This window comes from Crotalus tigris, unplaced genomic scaffold (genome assembly GCF_016545835.1).
Source record: "Crotalus tigris isolate CLP2741 ecotype Arizona unplaced genomic scaffold, ASM1654583v1 scf7180000018340.3345759, whole genome shotgun sequence".
NCBI classification, from domain to species: domain Eukaryota; kingdom Metazoa; phylum Chordata; class Lepidosauria; order Squamata; family Viperidae; genus Crotalus; species Crotalus tigris.
The window spans coordinates 2630785-2654883 of record NW_024096953.1 but is presented as its reverse complement, the minus strand read 5'-3'; the positions used below and the strand labels follow the sequence as shown (position 1 = coordinate 2654883).

Below are 24099 nucleotides of genomic sequence, written 5' to 3'. Positions count from 1 at the left end.
GAACTGCCGAGAAGAAATCCAGCCTCCTACACGCAGGGCCAAGCCCCCGTAGGTAAGCAGAACCCTCTCCCTCCTGGGGTACTGCTGATGTTCCCTAGTTGGGTCATGAAACGTCTGCAAGAAAACCGCCAAGCTCAGAGACCACCAAGGACCCCTCAGTCCTTTTCCTCCTCCTCCTCCCCTCTTCCTCCTCCTCCTCCTTCTTCTCCATACTATTCCTTTGTAGCACTGATGATGTTACCTAGCTTGGTAATGAAACATCTACAAGAAAACCACCAAGCTCAGAAAGCACTAAGGACCTTGCAGTCCTTCTCCTCCTCCACAACTCCCACTTCTAGCACTGATGATGTTACCTAGTAGGGTCATGAAACATCTCCAATAAAACTGCCAAGCTCAGAGACCACCAAGGACCTCACAGTTTTCCTCCTCCTCCTCCTCCTCTTTAGCACTGATGATGTTAACTAGTTGGGTAATGTCTGCAAGAAAACAACCAGCCCCACTCTCTTCTGGCACTAATGATGTTGCCTGGTTGGGTAATGAAACGTCTGCAAAAAAAACAGCAAGCTCAGGGAGCACCAAGGATCCTCCCCCACCCCCTCCTCCCAATCCCCTTTGCCTCTTCTCTGCATACTCCATCCCCTTCCAGCACTGATGACAACCCCTAGTTGGGTCCTGAAACATCTGCATGAAAACAACCAAGCTCAGAGAGCACCAAGGAACCCCACGGTCCTCCTCCCCCTCACTTCCCCTTCTTCTCCTCCACCCCCCTTCTAGCACTGATGATGCTATCTAGTTAGGTCCTGAAACGCCTGCAAGAAAACCATCAAGCTCAGAGAGCACCAAGGACCCCATAGCTAATTAAAGAGTCAGGTTCTCTCTGGAAGATGGGGGGGGGGGGAGGATGCAGACTTTTGAAACATACAAAGTCTCCCATCAACTAGACTAGAGAGGCAGCATTCAGAGCAATAGAAGTCTAGGTTTTATTAATGTGTGAAATAATGTGTGTAAACGTCCAAGATGAACAGCAAAGTTCATCTTTACCAAAAACCGTCTTCCTGCTTTCGAAAGGACCCTTTGCATCTCCGACTGATGCTTCATAGTCCAGTTAGATACAGCCTGCCTCTCTTTTTCAAGCAATGTTCTCTGAGTTCAAAACCTGGATCCCCCTCCTCATTTTCTGGATTTTGTTTGGGTGGGTCTTTCAGGAGCCCCAGGAAATCTGGAGGGATGTAGGCTAGACTGGTAAATTGGTAATATCCTAAGCAGCCCAAAGGAAAGGGCCAGTCAAGGAATTCCATCTGTGCCAAGTAGAGCAGACATGTCAAACACAAGGCCCGGGGGCCGGATGCAGCCCGCGAAGCCATCCTGGAAACAGTGAGGGAACGGCCCCCGCTGCCTTGGCCCTGGGCCCTGGCCCAGACTGGCCAGGAGCCAATGTACAATTTTGTGGTGGCCATCTATGCTGAAACGCATTCAGTTTTAGCTCCACAAGGCTGTCTGGAAACAGCGAGGAACCAGCCCCTGCCATGTCAGCCCCACCCCCTGGGTGCATGCTGGGGAGGTGTCACCCTTTGTGAGGAATGAAGAAATGCACCATCACCTGGAAGTGGCCAGCAAATGGCCCTGGCCTACTTCACATATCTGGCTTGATGGGCTCCAGGGGAGGGGTTTTGGCAGGCAGCAGGGCGCTCTCACAGCGCCGAGAGGCTGAGTCGAGTGGCGCAAATCTGTTGAGAAGTGCAATGCTGCCTAGCCCCCAGCCTGCCCAGTTTCAGCAGGCAGCAAGGTGCAAAGCTGGCAAGCTTCGCACCGCCTGGCTCAACCTCTCGGCACTGTGAGGAGAGTGCCCTACTGCCTGCTGAAACCGGGTAGGCTGGGGGCTGGGCGGCATTGCGCAGGTAACGTTGACTCTCATGTTGCTCATGGTATCCCCTCCCCAAGAGCCCACCAAGCCAGATATGTGAAGTAGGTGAGGGCCATGTGCTGGCCACTTCCAGGCGATGGTGCATTTCTTCATTCCTCAGGAAGGGTGACATCTCCCCAGCTGCGTTTCTTGCCTGTTTTTCTCCCTCCCTCATCTCATATTTTCCCACCACTCTGTACTTAGGAAAGAAGGAAAGAAAGAAGGAAAGAAGGAGAGGGAGAGTCTGAGGCAAGTCCCGCCTTAGTCCTGCCCTGCTGTCCTTTCACCATCCCCTTGCCCCCTCCTCCTGGCCTATCCCGGGGTCTCCCATCCTATTGCTAAGGAAGCTTTGGATACAAAGTCGGGTCTCCTTCCATGGAGGGGGAATGGGCTTCCCTCTGACTTTGCCCTGGTACCCATCATGAGCAACCTGGGTAAGGAGAGCAAGCACAGCAGCAGCAGCCTTGAGGAGGAGGTAAGTGCAGCTGGGGACCCCCTTGGGGAAGTGGGGCTGGGCTTGGTGCCGTGGATGCTCGAGGGCCAGGCTGGGCATTTGACCTCTGCTGCCCAGGGCTCCGGGCAACCCGCACCACCATCCAGCCCCCCCCCATGGTCTGAGAGGAACAGTGAGGCTCCTCCAGTGGACCATGCCTTGGCACTTGCCCTGGTCCCACCCCCTTCTACCAGAGACCCTCAGATCTGTCCCACTCCTGCCAAGGCCCCAACAGGCCCCCTTGATGCAAACGATGTAGAGCTGGCCATGCCCACCCAATAGGCCATATCCACTCCATCCTCACCCACCCAGTAGGCTGCACCCACCCTGTCCACCCCCCCCCCCCAGGGCAACCGCAATGCTGATGTGGCCCTCAATGAAGTAGAGAATTGTGGAGGGAAAAAAAAATAGGAATTAAGAAGTGATTTTAAGCAAACTTAGGTGGAAATCAGCCCTTTTGAAATGGTGGAAATGTTCCTTTTTTTAATCTCTAGAATTGTGTCACAGGGTAAATTCCAAGTGTATTCACTTGGGCCTGAATAAGAATGTGTAAAAAAAATAAACCCTGTTATTATTGTAGCGCTTGCTTTTATCACGAGCTTCATTTTTTTTTTTTTGCTAGCACTGAGCTGCTCAAAAGAATTATAACTTGCTTTGAAAGCCCCAAAGCTGCACATGTACAATGTTTCCAAAGGATGGAATCCACCAAAGAAAAACCAAGAACAGAGAAGCACAAGGAAAAGCAGAAATTGGCTATTGTTTATTCCTAAACATTTGCAACTAGTGAAGGTCATCAGGCTTAGAGCTGTTAAGATTTGAGGGAAGATATCCCACCCACCTTTCAGAAAATAACAGGGGAGAGAGAGAGAGAGAGAGAGAGAGAGAGAGAGAGAGAGAGAGAGAGAGATTTTATTCTTGCCTGAGTTTGGGGTAGGAGCAATGGATGGCCAACTGAAATAATAGCACCAACAAAAACTCCTTCAGAAAAGAGCTGCAAAGTGAACAGTATCACCATCAATAGATCAGACCAGTTTCTGCAACTTGTAGATGTGTGGAGATTAGTTTTCCAACTTTCCAGTTGGCAGCCGTGCAAATTGCTATCCCAACACATCTGGAAGTGCCAAGTGAGCATTGCTTGGGGGAAAATGTCTATGGAGATTCCCCGTCCTCCAGGTCACAGTTGTTCCAGAGGTGCTTTTTTCAAGAGGCAACTTAGACTTCCTTTGTTTTTCCTTGAAGACGTTTCGCTTCTCATCCAAGGAGCTTCTTCAGCTCTGACTATCCGAATTTCAGTCGGAACTGAAGAAGCTTCTTGGAAGAGAAGCGAAACGTCTTCATGGGAAAACAAAGGCAGTCCAACTTGCCTCTTGCAAAAGCACCTCTGGGGTTGCTTGGGGTACGTGCCTCCTGCCTTTGTGTTTTGAAATTAAGGTAGTCCTCAGCTTTATGACCGCAAAGTGTGGGCTGGAATTTCTGTCGCTAAGCAATAAGGTGGTTAAAGGAGCTGCCTCTGATTTTACGACCTTTTTGCCACAATGGTTAAGCGAATCACTGCGGTTATTAAATGAATCATGCAGTTGTTAAGGGAAGCCAGCTTCCCCCACTGGCTTTGCTGGTTGGAAGCTGGCTGGGAAGATTGCAAATAGCGAGATCGGGTGGCCCTGGGACAGTGGTTCTCAACCTTTTTAATGCCGCGACCCCCAACTGATCATAAGTCGAGGACTACTCAACCGGTCGTAAGTCGAGGACTACTCAACTGGTGCAGCACCGTTTGCAGAATGGGACTTTTGGTGGGCTCAGCAGGGCAGAGACAGCCCGGACAATTCCTATTGGCTTTTGAAAGCCAATAGAATTAGACTCTATTCAAGAGAGTCTATTCTATTGGCTTTCAAAAGCCAATAGAATAAAAGGGAGTAGCCTAGCTAAGGAAAAGGGGGAAAAAATGGCAGACTGCGTTGTTTGGTGACCCCCGTGAAATGGTCGTTCGACCCCAAATGGGGTCCCGACCCACAGGTTGAGAACCACTGCCCTGGGGGATGCTGCGACCGATGTAAATTGGCTGCCATCTACCCACATTTTGATTATGTGACGTGGGGATGTTTCAAGGGCCATAACTGCAAGGACTGGTTGTAAGTGACCTTTTCAGCACCATCGTAATTTTGAGCAGCCATTAAACAAATGGTCATAAGTTGAGGACTGCTTGTCAGTATTTTCTTAATCATCCCAAGCAAATTTCAGATGAGTAAGAGTCCCTCACAAAAACATCTGATGGCCACAAGATGTTTGAAGAGTTTTCCCTCCCTGCCTTTCAGCACGGTGGGAATTTCCTGTTCTTCCCTGCTACATTTTTGCTCCCTGGCCTTCAAGGTCCCGTCCTTGATATTTTTCAATTCCTGCTGGCCCTCTGGAAGGATAAAGGCCTCTTTCATTCCTGAGAAGATGCCCACAAAGGAGGGGGGTGAAATCTGGCTTTAAATTCATTCATTCATTCGGGGCAAAGAGCCCCCCCCAGGGGCACCTGCTACCCTGGCCCCCCAGCTAGAAACGGGGTGCAAAGATCGCAGCAAAGAGGCTCCTGGAAGCCAAGGCAACACAGGAAGAACAGGAAGAAAAGGAAGAGAGGTTATTGCTGCAGCAGAGAGAGGTTTTCTGGATGGAGAAGGGCCAAGAAGGGGGGGGGGGTCCTCAGGATGAGTTCCCTTGATGGGCCAAAAAAGGGGGGGGAGGGAAGGAAGGAAAGGAAGGAAGGACAAAGAAAAAGAAAGACGAAAAGGAAGTGTGAGAAATGAAAGAAAGGAATAAAGAGAGAGACCAAGACAGAAAGAAAGTACGTTTGTGAGTGTGAGAGAAAGGAAGGAAGGAAGGAAAAGAAAAAGAAAGAAAAAGAAAAAATCTGCCTACAGAGTTTTTAAAAAATCATACATTGGTCATTTCAGATTTTTCAAAGAAAAGCTATGACAAGACAAGCCAAATAATGCCAGGCACGGTCCATCATACAGGCTGGAGCTAAAGCTCCATCATCCTCAGCCTCTAATGCAGCGGTTCTCAACCTGTGGGTCGCGACCCTATTTGGGGTCGAACGACCATTTCACGGGGGTCGCCAAACAACGCGATCCGCCATTTTTTTTGTCAGCCGGCGCAGGGGGCGCCGCCTTGCATGCGTGCTACGCAGGGGGCGCCGCCGTGCATGCGCACCATGCAGGGGGCGGTGCATGGGGGCGGTGCCGCGCATGCACGCCGCACAGGGGGCGCCGCCGCGCATGCACGCCGCCTGCTTATGTCCGGGGTCGCCGTATAAAAAGGTTGAGAACCACTGCTCTAATGGCTTCAGGGCACTCACAAGTACACCATTAATCCCCCTCCCTGTGAATTTGGCAGCCGCCCTTGATTGTGCACGTCCCCTTCGTCCCCTCCAGAGCTTCGCTTTTAGAAACAGATGGTATCAGGGGCAGAGGAAGCTGATGGTCGGGCCACAATAGCCCCCCATCATCCCTGCCACTTACTCTGCCCTCTCATTTGTCCTCAGCTCTATCTGTCAAGAGCCAAGGGATCATCAGGATCCAAAGTGCAAAATATCAGGGTGGGGGGTGGGAGGAGATACGCTGGGGAGAAGAAGCGATTTGGGGATCTTCCCCCATCGAGACAAAGCTCTGCTCAGACCATCAACAAGGTCAGTGAGCAGCAGTCTGGCCACTGCCACCAAACCCTTGTGGGATTGCGGGGGGAAACATTTCCCGGCCTCCATTCTTTGGTCTGGAAGGTGGGGAGAACCTGCTTCTTCTACAAAGGATCCTTCCCCCCCCTTTCCCCCCTCCCCCCAGGTCAAATTGTCTGGTACTTCTTCAAATTCTCAAAGGCCGGAGAGATGGTCAAACAAGCAGCATGGAGAGGAAGCTAGGAAGCAGCTTGGAGGGACCCACAATTGATTGTCTCAGAATTTTTTTTAAAAAAAAGGAAGAAAAAAGATTGCATCCCAGAAAGAAAACCCAGAAGGACCCCCCCAGCGATGGAGATCCGAGAAGGTTGGGGAAACCCCCCAGGTCTCAAATGGCACTTTCCCCCACGCAGCTGCAGAGAGATACATAGACAGATGTTTTCCCAGCAGACTGAACGTGTTAAAGTGGGGAAATTGCCATTCCAGGCGAGCTCTACTTAATTATAATCTCCTGTAATTTCATTGAGTCCAAGGGTGGGGAACCTGGGCTCTTTTATGACTCGTGGATTTCAACTCCCAACATTCTTGAGCCAGCATGGCTCAGCTTGGAAACCTCTCCCTTTCCCCACAGCGTGGCTGGCTCAGGAATTCTGGGAGTTGAAGTCTACGAGTCATAAAAGAGCCGAGGTTCCCCCCCTCCCAGTCTAGTTAATCAGGCCAAGCAGGTTTCATATATTGTTTCCTAAATCCACAATCTCTGATTCACCAGACCCGAAACGGAAGTGAGCTTTTCCTGGTCTCTGCGACACCGACGTCAATTCTCCGTACAGGTAAAGTCCTCAGTTTACGACTACGGCTGAGCCCAAAATTTCCGTTGTTAAGCGAGACATTGGTGAAGCAACTTTCCCCCATTCTACGACTTCTACTTGCCATGCTGCAGTTCACAAGTCAGTAACCCGGCTGTTAAGCGAATCCGCCTTCCCCTTCTTGACTTTGCCTGTCAGAAGATCGCAAAAGGGGATCACGGGACCCACCCACCCACCCCTGGGACGCCGCTACCGTCGTAAATATGAGTCAGTGGCTAACGCATCCGAAGTCTGATCACATGGCCAGTGGGGATGCTGCAAAGGTCGTAAGTGTGAAAGACGGTCCTAAGTTACTTTTGTCCACGCCGTTGTAAGTTTGAACCGTCAATAAAGGAATTGTTGTAAGCCAAGGGCCACCTTTGTTTTGTTTTTTTCAATTGATTCATGCAACAAGGTTTTATGCCATCCGTGGCGGCCGCCTTTGTTTCTCCAGAATCGGTCAGCTGCCCACAACCTGCTCTCCCCCCCCCCCCAAGGAGCAGGTTTTCAAAATGCCACTCAAGGCGGGGGGGCCCCCCTGCCCTGCAGTGGGCGAGACAGGCGGATCCCATGGGCTGAAGCTCCTTCCGGTGTCTGCTGCAGGTCTTGCAAAAGAAGCTGGGTAGATATTTGGTGGTGGTTGTTTTTTTGTAAAGGACTCAGGAAAGAAGGGATCTGGGAAAGGATGCCAATCGGGGACTGGGAGGAAGGGAAGATATAAAAACCGTCCCATTGCCAGGCGTGGGGTGCTGGTGTCAAGTTCTATGCAGCCCACACTCCTATTAAGCCTTCCAAAGTCTTGAGACTGATCCACATGCTATAGTTCCTGCAAGCGAAGCGAGTCAAAAAAAATGAGACTAAAGCGACAGCGCTAAGGACTGTGCTTGACGGAGGGCCTCCCTGCCCCTCCCTGCACAGCTCCCCCTGGGCCCTGCCAGAAGCAGTTCTAGCATCTCCCCCCTCCAGCTGCCCCCCCCATCTGGGGCTCCCTCCCCAGCCTCCCTTTGTGGCATGGCAAAGAACTTTCCTTGGGCGGACGAGAGCTTGGACATAGTCCAGAAATATATAGGAGACAGGAAGAGGGAGGGAGGGAGGGAGGAAGAGATGCAAGGGAAGGAAAGGAAGGAAGGAAAGAAATTGGAAGGAGAGGGAGGGAGGGAAGAAGGATGGACGGAATGAGAGGGAAGGAAGGAAAGGAAAAGAAAGGAAAGAAGGAAGGAAGGAAGGAAGGAAGGAAGGAGATCGGGGAGGGAAGGAAGAAGCCTTGTTTGTCATGAAGAATTTAGGTTAAAACAGCTCTGAGATTCTTCATCAGTCCTTGGCCCAGCTGACGGTGGGTGGTCATCAGCTCTCCAGCGTTTCCCTCTTTGGCCTGGAGCCTGCAGAGGCTCTTTGGGGGCCTGGGGGCAGCGGGAGGAAGGGCATTGCCCGGCTGACTGCATTCGTCCCACAGCATCAGGAGCTGGGTCCAGGTCCCCTCTTATCTTTCTGCCTTCACCTTGTACTTGAGGGTGAAGTAAGCCAGGAGGCGGATGATGAAAAAGAAAACCCCTAAGATTGCAAAATCCAGGTACAGCTTGGCTTCTTCCACATCCAGCTCCTTCAAGATCTTGGCTGGCTCCTTGAAGGGGCAATCGATCTCTTTGCACTCCAGATTTCCACGGTCCATGGAGTAGATGGTGAGGATGATGCCTTCAAAGCCGTACCTGAGCCAGAGCAAAGGAGGGAGGGCAGTCAGAGTGACGGGATAAGTGGAGCTGTCCTTCAAAACGTTGACTGGAATGTGTAGCATAATTCAGTATGACATGAGATAGATAGGGAGAGAGAGAGAGAGAGAGAGAGAGAGAGAGGATAGATAGAGATGATAGAGATAGATGAAGAGAGAGAGAGGTAGGGAGAGAGAGAGAGAGAGAGAGAGGTAGGGAGAGAGAGAGAGAGCACATTTGCTGATACCAGGAAGAAATTCTGTTTTCCATGATGGGCTGAAGAACAGCTGTAGTCTCCAAATTACAAAAGCCATGTTATTTGCATGATCACGTGTGGTCGTCACCATCATCATTATCACCACCACCAGCAGCAGCATCATGGCTTCTGCTGGATGTCTCCCACCATAGCCTGAAGCTCTCTGGACCTCAACTTGAGCTATAGGTAGCTCGTTGCAGAAGGCCCCACCCAGAGAGAGGCTCCAGGCGCTTCTCTTTGGCAAAACCCCTTACCTGACATAGGAGACGTAGGTGCTCCACCGAAGGTAGGTAGGGATGGTCTTGAAACTGACAAAGAAGCCAGAAAGGAGAAGGACTGGAATGGCTGAAACAGGACCCACAAAAGTAGCCACCTGGGAGGAACATGGTGGGGGAAAAGGTACATGTAAGATGCTTGGAAGGGGAACCAGAGGGATACTGAAAAATCAGGATTTCAAATCTGGATAGGTAAACCAGCCTTCCATAGACTGGCGCCCTCCACCATCCCAAGCCAGACAGATGTTGTGATTCTGTTTGTCCCATGAGACCAGGTGAAGAAAGCAGATCAAAGTAGATGCTTCTGTTTTATCACCTTAGTTATGAGGTCCAGGACTTTGTCTAGCATCGTTTGAATGTTGATGTGAGAATCCAATTATATTTCCTCTCTAGTTATCAACTATGGAAAACCCCATTTCTGCCCTCTCTGGATTCTGTCATATGATGAAGGGGAAGGGGGGTGAACAAAGGGGCTTTATGGCCCTCACTTCCTTCGGTACAACTTCAAAGGGACTGAATGTGGATACCACCAAAAGGACTTGACATAACAATGGGGCCATCAGCTTTCATCTACTCCCCTCTGAAGTTTCCCTTCCACCGGCAGTGAGGAAAAGGGGATATAAATGTAACACCTGGGATTGTCACTGGAAGGATGGTGGGGTGGGGTGGGGTTACTGGGAACCCCTTAAAACCTTGAACCATAGGGCTTGGCCCCCAAGTCCTGTCTAGAACGCCTGCAACCATTTTCTCTTAATAAAGGATGCCTGTTGGAAGAAATATTCCAAGAGTTCTGTCTTCTTAAGATGCAAAGTGGGGTGGGTCCTTATATTAGACAGGACCTGCAGAATTAGTCCACCTGGAAGGGAGAACCTTGCCAGGGGACTTTGCAAAAATTATCATGTCAGACGGCGGAGCAAGGAAGGGAGAAAACTCCCCGGAAAGGGAGTCGCTGCCCAACTGAAACCCTGCCAGATGTCGGGATCTGAGAGGTCAGACTCCTCAGGAGAAGAGGTAGTGGAGACACGGGACCACAAACCTCGGTGGTCAATGGGCGTTGGAAAGAAAGTAAGTGGGAAAAGAAATCAAGAAATGTGACCCTGAGACAGGGTGCCAACCAGCCAGAATGGAAGCAGGAGATGGAGAAATCCCTGCATGCAAGTGAAGAGGAAGGGAGCTGGGCACCGTACTCAGGCTGGATCCTAGAGAAAGCTATCGACCTGATGAAGAGAACTCTCAGCTTCCTAGGAGAGAATTCTGAGCCCTATGGACGCCCCAGCTCCTGGAGCCACAAAGGGAGAGAAACCGAGGGGGAAGTTGAACCTGCAGCCCTGGGAACATCTGCTGATCCAGTAGATCCCAATCCCAGTTGACACACAGATGGTGATCTGGATGGAAGACACTACCACTGACAATGAAGGCACCGGTCCATTCAAAGATTCCCACCGCTGGACGTGAAATTCAAGGGCGAGCCAACACGCTTGGGAGCCGCTCACTGCCTGAGTTGACACGCAAACCAGTGAAACGATCAGCTACAGCCAAGAAGCAAATGGGGTGTTTCAAGTGCGGAAGAGAAGGGCATTGGGCTGTAGAATGCCACTCAAAAACCCCCCAGTACAACCCAGACAGATCACTGGCCAGCAAATCCAGAAAGTCTCCAGCTAAGCCAAAAGAACCTGCCATGAGAATGATGGAGGCTGTGGAATCCCCCATCTCTGCTCATCAGGGGAAAGAACTCCAGCCTACACCGCAGGGCCGGTGGATGCCTCAGACGACAGCTCAGAGGGCGAACCCCTGGTAAGTGGACACATCACACCCATCCTCAAGACAGTAACTATATTAATTCCCCCCATGCCCAAAGCCGTGAAGGTGAAAGCCTTAATAGACTCTGGCTGCACCCGCTGCCTCATTAGCCCGATGCTAGTGGGGAATCTGGGCATTCCGTCGAGGAGACTGGAACAACCAATCTCCTTTGGCCAGTTAGATGGGTCCATAGCAGGGGGGGTGCCAGCTACCCTAGCCACTTTACCAATACACCTCTCCCTGGGCAAACATAAGGACATAACGTTTGTGGTGACCCCAGGCATGGAATGCCCAATGATCCTAGGGATGGAATGGTTAAAAAATGGAACCCCTGGGTGAATTGGAGGACGACAGAAATCAAATTCCCGAAGGGGGACCCTATGGACTTAAAATCCCAAGGGGGGCTACCAGAATCAAGAACAGAAAAAGCATCCATGGGAGAGGAAAAAGGACTACCAGAAATACCAGAGGAATACAGAGACCTTGCTGAGGTTTTCAGTGAGAAGAAGGCGGATAAGCTCCCACCACCACCAACCCACGGACTGTGCCATTGAATTCAAGCCTGGGGCAAAACTCCCGAAGTCCAGATTGTACTCCATGAGCCCAAAGGAGAAGGAGGAAATGGAAAGATTCATAAAGAAAAACCTAGAAAGGGGGTTCATTGAGCCAGCCAAGCCTAAAGTGGCTGCCCCGGTCCTCTTTAGAAAGAAGAAGGACGGCTCTTTACGCTTATGTGTGGATTATAGGGCCCTGAATACAATCAGTGAAAGCAACCTATACCCTCTGCCCCTCATGAAAGACATGTTGTCACACCTCTCGAAAGGGAATTTTTTTTTCTAAACTAGACCTAAGAGAAGCTTACTATCGTGTGAGAATTAAGGAAGGGGATGAATGGAAGACCGCATTTAACTGCCCCATGGGGTGCTACCAGTTCAAAGTCTTGCCATTTGGATTACAAGGGGGCCCTGCAGTCTTTATGCAATTAATCAATGACGTTCTAAGGGAGCACCTATTTAAGGGGGTCCTTGTTTACTTAGACGACATTCTTATCTTCACTGAATCAAAAGAGGAACATGTCAACCTAGTCAGAGTGCTCCTAAAGAAACTGCAAGCCACCCACCTATATGCCAAACTCTCGAAATGCGAATTCCACTAGGAAAGGATAGACTACCTAGGTTATCTCATATCCCCACAGGGCATTGAAATGGACCCAGAGAAGGTCAGAGCAGTACTAGAATGGGCACCACCCCGCACAAGAAAGCAACTGCAAAGTTTCCTTAGCTTTGCAAACTTTTACCGCCAATTCATCCCCTCATTTGCCCAGATAGCCCTGCCCCTCACGAACTTACTGAAAACGAAGGGAGCATCCTCAGTAAAACCTAGCCAGCCACTAACATGGACAATGGAGTGCCAAGCAGTGTTTGAGAGACTAAAGAGACTTTTCTCTGCCGAACCTGTACTGAGGCACCCTGACATGGATAAGCCTTTCGTAATACAGCGGATGCAAGTAATGTGGCAGTGGGGGCTGTAAAACAATGAAGGGGTATTGCAACCCTGTGCATATACATCCAAGAAACTCACGGAAACAGAACAGTGCTTGCCCGTATGGGAGAAAGAGGCATATGGGATACGTTGGTCATTACTCACGTGGCGCCAGTTCCTTGAAGGCAACAAAATCCCCTTCCAGGTGTGGACTGACCACAAAAATTTGGAAGCCCTGAAAACACTCAGGAAGCTCAACCCCAAGCAAGCCCGCTGGTCCCAGCATTTTCACCAGTTCCAATTTACGCTCAAGCATTTGCCGGGGGGGAAAGAACTTCCTGGTAGATGCACTATCTCGCATGCCCCAATATAACAGCATGCGAGCCACAGACTCTAAACCGATGATGGCAGAATCACAACTAGCAGCGCCAGTAACCACCAGAGCCCAAGCTAAATTAAAACCACAGCTGGGCAGCTAAACCAGAATTGAATTCCGAAAAGTTTGGAAACAGATGAATGGTTCCAGAAAAACAAAAATGTGTGCACAATGAGAGATGGGCTGCTTTGGGTGGGGGAAACGTTATATATACTAACGACCCAAAGAGTCACATTCATGCAGCTTTGCCACGACACAAAATCAGCAGGGGATTTTGGATTTGTAAAAACATTACACTTAATTAAACGGCAATTTTGGTGGCCATCCATAAAAAAGGACATAGAAAGTTACGTGGCCAGCTACCCAAAGTGTGCAACTGCAAAGAGGTTGCAAGGGAAATTGCCCGGATTGTTACAAACAGTGGCAAATCCCTCAGCCCCCCGGAGGGAAATAGCCATGGATTTTATAGTGGAATTACCAGAAAGCAATGGGAATACTGTTGTCTGGACGGTCACAGACTTGTTTTCCAAACAGCTGCACTTTATCCCTTGCCAAAAGATTCCCACCGCAAAAGCCTTAGCAAAACTTTTCGTTCAGCACATTTACAGATTGCATGGAGCACCCCAACGCATCATCTCTGATAGGGGAGTGCAATTTATGTCTGCATTTTGGAAGGAATTTTTATCCCTCTTAGGGACCACTCAGGGACTGACATCTAGCCATCATCCACAAGGGGATGGACAATCAGAACACTGTCACTCAGTACTTGAGCAATATTTAAAATGCTTTATTAATTTTCAGCAAACAAATTGGACGGACTTACTCCCTTTCGCAGAAGTTGCCTACAATAATGCAGTCCACTCCAGCACAGGTTACATTCCTTTTCAAATAGCCACTGGTCAAAGTTTCAACCCCATGCCAGAATTAACCCCAAACGAACCGGCGATCCCATCACTGAAAGAATGGATGGAACAATTACAAAACACCTGGCCAATAGTTAGAAAAGCACTAGATGAAGCTAGGCAGGCATACAAAGCACAAGCCAATAAAAAAAGGATTGAGCTTACACCATTCATTATAGGAGAAATGGTGTACTTATCTACAAAATACCTAAAGTCCCTACAACCCTGTAAAAAACTTGGACCAAAATATATAGGGCCTTTTCCAATTAAAAGAATCATAAACCCAGTAACAGTAGAATTAGAATTACCAAAAAATCTCAGGCAAATACACCCAATTTTTCATTGCAGCTTGCTGAAAAGAGAGCATCAGTCATCGTTACGGCCAAAAATCCCCTCACCACCACCTCCAATCATGGTGGAGGGTGAACAACACTTTGAAATAAAGGAAATCCTAGACTCTAGGAGATATCATGGAGCGACTCAGTACCTAGTTGCATGGAAACACCTCCCTGCCTCACAAAACGAGTGGGTCCATAAACGTCATGTCAGAGCCCCGAAGCTATTAAAGAAGTTTCACACAGAGTATCCTAACAAGCCTGACTAACTTGTATACCTGTTTTGTTTCTTTCAGGTGGATCTATCTTATTTTTAAGGGGGCAGGATGTCAGAATCCAATTATATTTCATCTCTAGTTATCAACTATGGAAAACACCATTTCTGCCCTCTCTGGATTCTGTCATATGATGAAGGGGAAGGGGGGTGAACAAAGGGGTTTTATGGCCCTCACTTCCTTCGGTACAACTTCAAAAGGGACTGAATGTGGATACCACCAAAAGGACTAACCATAACAAAGGGGCCATCAGCTTTCATCTACTCCCCTCCGAAGTCTCCTTTCTGCCGGCAGTGAGGAAAAAGGGGGTGGAAATGTAACGCCTGGGATTGTCGCTGGAAAGATGGTGGGGTGGGGCTCCTGGGGACCCCTTAAAACCTTGAACCGTAGGGCTTGGGCCCTAGGTCCTGTCTAGAACGCCTGTAACCATTTTCTCTTAATAAAGGATGCCTGTTGGAAGAAATATTCCAAGAGTTCTGTCTTCTTAATATGCAAAGTGGGGTGGGTCCTTACAGTTGATGCCACCTCTTTCCCTTTGAATTCTATGTTGTTTTTGTGGGTTTTTTTTAAATTGCAATGCTTGTGAAGACCCTGTTTGGAGCTGGATGTTTTTCACCAAGCACGGAGAGATGAACTTGGAAGGATTATGGAGAGAGGCTGAGGAACTAACAGTGAGGTAATTTTTGCATCCAGGACCAGCCCTAGGAATTTTGGAACCCCTTTGCATGTTTGTGTTTATTCCTCTCCCCACAAATTTTCAGGTCTGGGGCCATTTTTGGTTGAGATGCCTCAAAAGCCTTTCAAGAAATAAGAAGACTCTTGTTACAACAAGAGATTGCCCCTTGGCACGGTCTTCTACCTCAAAAGAGTGTGTGTGTGTGTTTGTATCTGTGTGTGCATAGGTCCATACGTGTGAAGTCACTTGCTTTAAAAAAACATTTTAAGAAGGATCTTGATTAGATATCACACTTTCTCTCCCTCTCTTTTGGTCCTTGATTCCTTTTCAAGTGGGATCCTGTTAAATTCTGGGTTGGCAACTTTGAGGTCCCCTCCCCCTCAGGAGGGGCTCCTGAGCCACTCTGGACCATCGTGCAGACTCACTTGCGGGGAGCTGGAGGCTGCTCCGATGAAGAGACCCACAGATTGGGCCACCAAGGCCGTGCAGGTGGCCAGGGCTGAGAAGAGCAGGAAGCGGGTGGCTTCCGGAGGCTGCCCCGTCATCCAGTAGACGATGCTGCAGTAGATGATGGGGTAGATGATCTGCAGAGGAAGCGGGGGGCAAATCAATCAGGATCTGTCCCTCAGAATAAAGTAGGAGTTGAAATGGTTCTCCGTTAAGGGGAGGCCAACACCCTCCACCCATGGAAGTAACCAACCCTTGGCTCTCCCACTGCAAGTGTGCTTGACCCATGACCATTTGTTTAATGGCCAAAGTTATGATGGCACTGAAAAAAGTGATCAGTTGTCTCCTGACCATCGCAGTGCCCTGCAGCCACGCAATCAAAATCCAGATGCTTGGCAACTAACATGTATTTATGACAGTTGCACCATCCCAGGGTCCTGGGATGGGCATTTGGGTCCTTCCCAGGAGGCTTCCGACAAGCACGGTCAAGATTGGCTTAATGACTAGGGGAAAGAAAGGTCTGACTGAACAGCCACATCGCTTAGTGTTGATGGACGTTTTGATCCCGATGGGGGTCGTAGGTGGTGGACTACCTCTTATGTCCAGCTATACCTGTTGAACCCTGGACTGCTATAAAGGTGTGAAAAGCAGGGGGGCTCCCTATGGGAGAAATGGGGGGTCAGGATGAATTGCTCACCTGAAAAGGAACGTCTGCCACGGTTTTGGCCAGAAAGTAGGCTTTTAGGCTGTACCAGTAGTTGAGATGTTCTCGCAGAAAGACGGACATCTCCAGAGGGACTGCAAAGAGAAAGAGAGTAAGAGAGTAAGAGAGAGAGAGAAAAAGAAAGTGAAAGAGTAAGAGAGAAAGAGAAAGAGAAAAGAGTGAGAGAAAAAGAGAAAGAGATAGAGAGAAAAAAAGACAGAGAAAGAGAAAGAGAAAAGACAGAAAAAGAGAGAGAGAGAAAGAAAGAAGAGAGAGAGAGAGAGAGAGAGAGAGTAATGAGTTGAGAAGTACAATATACCCAGGCAGGGAGGAACAGGAATTGGCAGATTCACATGGAAAAGAGCCCAGATGTGGGAGGGGGGCATAAGACTTTGGTGCCCAAATCCTGGAGAACGTCTATCTTGAAGCAAAGCTCTGGGTGACTCAAGCAAATATCCCCATGTTCTAGCCCTCTGTTCTGGGCCCCATTTGGTCGCTGTGCAGCACGGAGTCTGTCCCACAGCCACAGAGAGATCACAAATCCCTCACTGTTGTGCCACAGGAAAAAAAAAAAAAGACACAAACCAACCGCCACCAGCCCCTTCAACAAAAGAAGACTGCAGATGTGCCTTCTCCAGCTGCTTATCCCATCATCTCCATTCACAAGGCCTCATTTGCAGCAGTGCAATTCCAGCCCTTCCCCCCAGCTCAGCAATCCAATGTTGGTTTGTGTGTTAAGCTTTTTTTTCAATAGCTTAGTTAGTGCGTCCATTTGATTGCTTTCCTTAAAAAAGGAAGATTAAAAAACAGTTGGATTAACAGAATGCCCTGAATTTATTTCAACCCTCCCTCTCATGGATCAAGCACCTCAAACCGTTAACCCCTCTCTTCTCCAGTCACATCATTACCTTGCCAGCAAGGCTTGGGGGGGGGGGGCAAAAATAGATTTAAAAAATGTGGCCCCCAGCCAGAAGAAATCTTGTCCTTCTGGAAGACAATGGAGCCACAAAGACCTAACTCACTTCTGCTGCAATTCTCCCATCCTCTCTAAGCCTCTCTAAGCTTCAGGCCAACATCTGGAAATTTCTAAATTGTCCGCCTTCCTTGGGGGAACCAATGCATCTCACCCAGAATCGTCCTAAAGATGCCAGGCCGTTCTGCAAAGGGGCCCCAACTCACAAGTCAGAATTGTGGGCATCAGAGCGGCAAACATGAGGAACAGCATGGAGAAGAACAGGAAGCCGGTGTTGTTGAAGACCTTGGTGGCATCGTTGCCGATGTGTAGGTAGAGCAGGCCGATCAACACCCCCGTGCAGATGTGGGACATGAACCTCAGGTGGGTGAGGAGCTGTACGGAACAAGAAGGTCCTCAAGTCACCTGGAGCAGGATTTTCCTGCAGAAAGCCCTTTCATCTCGTTTGCAAAACATTGGACCGTCTTAAGAAAAAGCCACAAAGCTACAATGGCTGCCTTCACACAACACGGCTCAGTTGAAATCCAGTTGGCCACTGGTGTTGAAGGAAACTCCCCTCTCCCCCAGCGGGTGAGACACACCCTCAGCTCTGGAATCTTCTCACGTTTTCAAAAGTAGATGGATGTAACTTTTTTTTATTTTTCTGCTCTTGATCACAGCGGGAAAATGGCATTTTTGTAGGCTGCTCAGGGTTCATAAAACCTCTGAACAAAGTAAAAATAAAGAGGATTTGTGCCTCTCTCAACCGCATGCGGCACAAAATACTCATGATTACTTGTTAAATGCAAACCCATCAGAAATCCATCTAGGAGGAAAGCCAGCCAGAATCTTTGGCTGGGCCAGGAGTTAATGTTGTGATCATTAAAAACAAATCGATAACGATTTGGCTGGGAAGGAATAAAACAATGATTATCAAGCTCTGGATCTTGGGTCCCTCAGAGGGGAATCAGCCTGGTTGGAAACACAAAGAACAATTTGACCTTAGGAGAGTTCATGGTGTGTGTGTGTGTGTATGTATGTGTTAACAAAGGTCACGCTGGTGGCCATAACACCTATAAACAATGGGTGAGGTTCAGTTCTATGGCCATCAGCTTGACTTTTTCACCCCTCCCCCCAGACCCTCCTTGCTTTGCATTCTGAAGGCTCCAAAGATGTTCCAGATTTTGCCACAGCAACTGAAGTCAGAAAGTATCAGTGATGCAGAATACCGAGACATATCTCCCTCCCTCCCTCCCTCCTTCCTTCCTTTCTCCATCCCTCTTCCATTTCTGTCTCCTGCCTCCCTCCTTTCTTTCCTTTTTCCTTTCTCCATCCCTCCTCCATTTCTGTCTCCTCCCTCTTCCTCCTTCCCTCCCTCTCTTCCTTCCTCCCTCCCTCCCTTTCTTCCCTTTTCCTTTCTCCATCACTCCTCCATTTCTGTCTCCTCCCTCCCTCCCTTCCTGCTTCCTTCCTCCCTTCCTTCGTTCCCTTCTTCCTCCCTTTCTTTCTTCCTTTTTCCTTTCTCCATCCCTCCTCCATTTCTCTCCTCTCTCCCTCCCTCCCCCCTCCCTCCCTCCCCCCTTCATTCCTTCCTTCCTTCCTCCCTTCCTTCCTGCTTCCTTCCTTCCCTCCCTCCCTCCCACCCTCCTTCCTTCCTTCCTTCCTTCCTTCCTTCCTTCCTTCCTTCCTTCGTTCCTTCCTTCCTTCCTTCCTTCCTTCCCCTTTCTCCACCCTCCCTGACCTTTACCGTGTCTCTTAGGATGCAAATATAGCTCCTCTGGAAAAGAATGCAAAATTGAGTCAGGGTACTAGTAGCAAAGGTGTGACTCTCGATGTGATCCAAATCCTGTGGTTGAACCAAGGAGAAAAGAGAGAAAGAGAGAGAATAAGAGAAAATGAGATTGGGTGATTAATAAAATCTCCAACAGCTCTAGCGGTCAACAAGAAAGACTTTACGGCACCTTTTCCAACGCAACACACCAGGTGGGGCACTTCAATAGTAAACAAAATGAGAGGCTGAATGCCAAGAGCAGAGCTGCCCTCACCCAGCCTAGCCTGGTCCTGATGTCCTGGTAGAGCGCCAGCTGTCAAATAACCTCCCTCCGCCCCCACAGATCACTCACCGCCACGCAAGGTCCTGGCACCAAGGAATCCATCTTCTCTGGACCGCTCTTCTTCTCCTCTTCCATGGTGCACAGTCCGTTCTGGACGGCTTGGAAGAGGAGTGGGTTGAGATCGCCATACTCCCCTGAGGCCACCTCAATGACTACGGAGGGGAAGATGGAGGGAGGCAACTGAGGGACTGGCTTCTGCCAAGAGACGCCCATCTCTACTCCCCCTTCCCATGCTAAGAATCATTTTTCATTTTCATGAATCACTGATAACGTTTAGCATTCCCGTTCAGGATCCTAGCAAACACTACGACTGCAATTTAAGGTAAGCTGTTCTTCCATTGTTGTGGGAAAACATAAAGCTCAGGGATTGTCAGAAACAACTTAAAACAGGAGTAGCCACGATGGCCGGACAGTCAAGTGGAACGGAAGTTGTCTCCAGAAGTTGTGGCTGCTCCATCACTGGAGATTTTTAAGAAGAGTCTGGACAGCCACTTGTCTGAAATTCTATAGGGTCGAGCAGTGGGTTGGACTAGAACAGGGTTTTTCAATCAGTGGTACGGGTACCACCTGTGGTCCATTGGCACCTGGCAGGTGGTACGCGACCATCCTAGAAAAGTGGTAGCGGGGGAGGGGAATGAGCTGAACCGGTGGCAGCACCACACAAGCCTGAGCAAGAGATGGCTGGAGCTGCAGAGCTCTCAGGGCTCAGCAGAAGTGCCAAGATCAGCGCCAGGATCCAGCTGGAGCTCAGAGCTGATCCTGGCATTTCCGCTGAGCCCAGAAGAAGCGCCAATCAGCTGGAATGTTGCAGCCTCTCCAGGGTCTGGTGATTTACATTCAGATGTGTGGCAACTGATTCATATTTATGACGGTCACAGTGTCCCAGGGTCATGTGAAGTGACCAAAACCTGCTGCAACCACCTAGCAGACGGGGGGAATAAACACCCCCCACCCCACCCCACTGCCAATCCTCAACAGAAATGCTCACAACCATGAAAACCTCGGACAGGAGGAAGAGCACCGCCGGGCGGGCAGGCAGGCTTCTTGCTCGGCTGTGGCTCGGGGGGCTCTTTTTTCAGTGCCATTGTAACTTTGAACAGTCACTAAGCGAACTACCTGTACATTATCACTTTTTTCCTTTTTTTTTTGTCATCAAGTTTTTGACACCTTGCTAGGCATCTGGTGGTAATCGGATGTTGCCCTATCCTAAAAGTGGTACAATGGGTGAAAAGGTTAAAAAGCCCTGGACTAGAAGACTTCCAAGGTGCTTTCCAACTCTGTTATTCTAATTCTGAAGGGGAAATTTTGAATCCTGAACTTCTGAGCTGCTCCCATACAGCTATTTCATTCCCCACTGCAAGACACCATCGCATGGAAGGTCCTAGGAAAGGGGTGTTAATTTTCACCTTCTCTGTTGTTTTTCAGAAGTGGACCAAGTCACCAGATCCCCCTGCTGACCTAACCATTGATGAGAAATCTGGGAATCAAAGTGGGCACCAAGAATCAGAAAATGCTATTTCAGAGGAACTCTGGTGGGCTAGATCAAAAAGGCTTCCTAGTCCAATAGTGTATCTTGTTTTCTATCAGGGATCACCCAGATAGGCTCCTGACAGGGAACCCACAAAGAAATTCCTGAAAGTCATCCTTAGATCCAGGGCTGGTTCCCATGTGGTTGACAACTTCATTTCAAGCCATCATCTAAGTAGTCAGATGTTCAGGAGATCCTTAAACAAAGTACTCAGCATGTCCTGTCAGAGTTGGTGAACATCTACCTGAAACCCTGGAGAGATACCTCCTGTTAGGGGGTGACAGTCTGGATCAGATGGAGCAAAAGCCTGACCTACGACTGCAGGCTCCTAAAAAAAAAAGACCATGTCCTGCATCTCCTAACTCTTGTAGATGAAAAAGCCATCTCTGGCCAACACGACTTACTGAAATCAGCTGGGTTATGGTAGGTGGGGCAATGCAAGCCAAGCCCTTTTAGATATGGGATGAGGTTGGACACAGCTCCCTTGAAGATACATTGTCCTTGGCTGAGGATGTAGAGCTGGAAAGAAGGCAGAGGAGAGGAGAAAGGCATTGAGTGCAAATTCTGAGGGCAGTAAGAGATGGGTCACACGCGATGCTCAAATCAAAGAGGTCTAAAATGGTGAATTCCTGCCCCGCATAGTCTCAGCCCTGCAGGCATCCTTCTGCTAAAGCAGTGGTTCTCAACCTGTGGGTCGGGACCCCATTTGGGGTCGAACGACCATTTCACGGGGGTCGCCAAACAAGGCTGTCCGCCATTTTCCCCCTCTTTTCTTTGGCCACGCTCCTGGCACCCGGTGATGTATAAGTGGTTGGGGGTCACCACAACATGGGGAACTGTATTATGGGGTCGCGGCATTAGAAAGGTTGAGAACCACTGTGCTAAAGGCCTCACCTTGTCAAACTTTTCGAAGAGCTTAGCGCTGGGCTGGTGGATGGTGCAGATGATGGTGCGGCCCCCTTGGGCCAAGGATTTCAGGAGGGAGACCACCTGGAAGCAGGACATGCTATCCAGTCCACTGGAGAGGCAGAGAAAGAGAGGACAAAGCTGCTGTGGGCCACGGGCACAAGGACAGGGGCTGTCTTCTATTTTGGGGTGGGGCCGAGCTCTAGACTGGGGGTGCATTTGCAAGGCAAGAAACAGGATGCAGACCTTTGTGTTTCCGTTGTGCATTGTGTAACAGTCATTTTTCTTTCTCCCCTGACACTGAATTCAAAGCATTCGTGGTTTCTTCTACAGATTCTTTTCTACCTTTTGCTCTGGTCCAGCCTCCACTTCCCATCAATTTCTTGTGGGATTCCCATCAATGTTCTGCAAGACCAAACGAGGCCCAGGGACGAGGGGAGAGGATCTTGGTCCTCTCCTACATAAGGCAGGGACCGGGGGAGGGAGGCTGTTGCTCACCTGGTGGGCTCATCAAAAAACATGACTGGAGGATTGTTGACCAACTCAAGAGCGATGGCAAGTCGCTTGCGTTGTCCTCCAGAGAGAGAGGAGGTGCGGGTGTGGGCACATTCCAGGAGTCCCAAGGCAGTCAAGATCTCGTTCACCTATAGATGGAAGATGGATCGTAATATGGGCTTGCTTAGAGAAGATGAAAACCTTTTTAAACAAGTAAAAGACCAAAGGCGAACTCATATTAAGAGAATTTACGGGGTGCTAGTAGAACTGGATTCAGAACCAGAACTAATTAAAGAATGTATGATCAAATGGGCACAAAATTTTGGTGAACCAGTTCTACTAGATACTTGGGAAACCATCTGGGTGAGGAATGTTAAATTTACACAAGCCCAGAACTTAAGGGAGAATTTTTACAAAATGTTTTATAGATGGCACCTTGATCCACAAAAAATGTCTCGTATGTATCCTGACTTACAGCCTAAATGTTGGAGATATGGTTGTTTGGATGCTACTTATTATCATATTTGGTGGTCGTGTAAAAATATAAAAGCCTTTTGGATTAAGATATGGTGAAATATTCAAAGAATTTTTAGAAGGAGGGTAAAATTTACCCCACAATTGTTTTTGTTAGGTATTGTTACTGATTGTGATGCTAAGGAGGTTATATTGATGTTAAATTTAATCACAGCCGCAAGGTTGTTAGTAGGGCAATACTGGAAGAAGGAATCTTTGCCTACCTTGCAAGAGTGGTTTTTTAAAGTTTCTTATTTGGCGGAAATGGCAAAGATTTCAGCTTTCTTAAAGGATCAATCGCAAGAGAAGTTTTTTGCGGTATGGGAAAAATGGATAGATTTTATACAACATAAATTGGATATAAAAATATTACTTAGTTTTTCAATAACTTATATATAAATCTTAATATTTTATAGATTGTATCCCTTTTTTTCTTCTCTTTCCTTATATTTTTTATTTTTATTTTTTTTATATATCTTTTTTCTTCTTTCTTTTCTTTTTTATTCTTTTTCTTTTTAAGCATTTTTATTTTTTAATATTTATGCTTTTTTACATATATATTATTGTTAATCATTTTATAAGTTGTTTATGTAATGTATTTAGATATACTTATGGTTTATACTTTTTTAATCTTTTTTAAGATTTTTAGAAATTCTAATTAAGCCTATATTCAGCTCTGGGAAGGTTGGGGGGATGGAGTGGGAGGGTTGGGGTGGGTTGGGTAGGGTTGTTTTTTGTTTTTTGTTTTTTTCTTCTCTATTTGTAAAAATTTTAAAAATTTTCAAAAAAAAAAAAAAGATCTCGTTCACCTGATTGCAGGAAAAGAATTGCCATGGGAAATGGCCATGGACCATCCTTCCCTTAGGCCAGTGTTTCCCAAACTTGACAATTTTAAGGCATGTGGACTTCAACTCCCAGAATTCCACAGCCAGCGTTGCTGGCTGTGGAATTCTGGGAGTTGAAGTCGTCATGCCTTAAAATTGTCAAGTTTGGGAAACACTGCCTTAGGCCAAGGTTTCTCTGTAACTTTAAGAACTGTGGATTTCCAGAATTCCCCAGCCAGCATGAGGCAACCCATCCATCTTAAGGACATCAATCCACTGGATCTGTGGATTTCTGGAGTTGACGTCCACCCATCTTAAAGACACTGATCCACTGGATCTGTGGACTTCTGGGCGTTGATGTCCATTCATCCTGAAGTTGATCAATTTGAGAAATACAGTTTCACGAAGTGCATCTCAACTGAAGTAAACAAATTCAGGTCAAACTCCAGTCCACTACTGAGTGATGTCCATGTCAGCCTCCTTATTTTCTCTCTTAGACAGAAAGCCACGGAGGACCCCTGACTCAACCCAGACCCCCTAAGCAGATGCTACATTTACCACCTTGGGAAGAGCCCGGCTTGCCAATGACGTTCTTAACCTAGACTTTGCAAGGCATTGGTTGCAAAGGGAGCCCTTCT

General features: G+C 48.4%; 1 protein-coding gene across 5 annotated transcripts in view; it reads right to left on the bottom strand.

Moving 5' to 3' along the window:
• Positions 1 to 7088: 7088 nt before the first annotated feature.
• Positions 7089 to 24099, bottom strand: part of ABCG4 (ATP binding cassette subfamily G member 4) — a 34413-nt gene continuing 17402 nt past the window's right edge. For 3 of the 5 annotated variants that reach the window (XM_039350613.1, XM_039350612.1, XM_039350611.1), the window contains exons 6-15: positions 22128 to 22273; positions 21618 to 21741; positions 21128 to 21242; positions 19205 to 19347; positions 18829 to 18927; positions 17309 to 17477; positions 16124 to 16224; positions 15405 to 15563; positions 9113 to 9231; positions 8377 to 8602 (exon numbers count right to left, since the gene is read on the bottom strand). In XM_039350613.1, coding sequence (XP_039206547.1) covers positions 8377 to 8602; positions 9113 to 9231; positions 15405 to 15563; positions 16124 to 16224; positions 17309 to 17477; positions 18829 to 18927; positions 19205 to 19347; positions 21128 to 21242; positions 21618 to 21741; positions 22128 to 22273 — 1401 coding nt within the window. Of the gene's footprint in view, positions 7723 to 7900; positions 8603 to 9112; positions 9232 to 15404; positions 15564 to 16123; positions 16225 to 17308; positions 17478 to 18828; positions 18928 to 19204; positions 19348 to 21127; positions 21243 to 21617; positions 21742 to 22127; positions 22274 to 24099 lie in introns of those variants that run through there. The other 2 variants (XM_039350615.1, XM_039350614.1) reach the window with 2 other exon arrangements.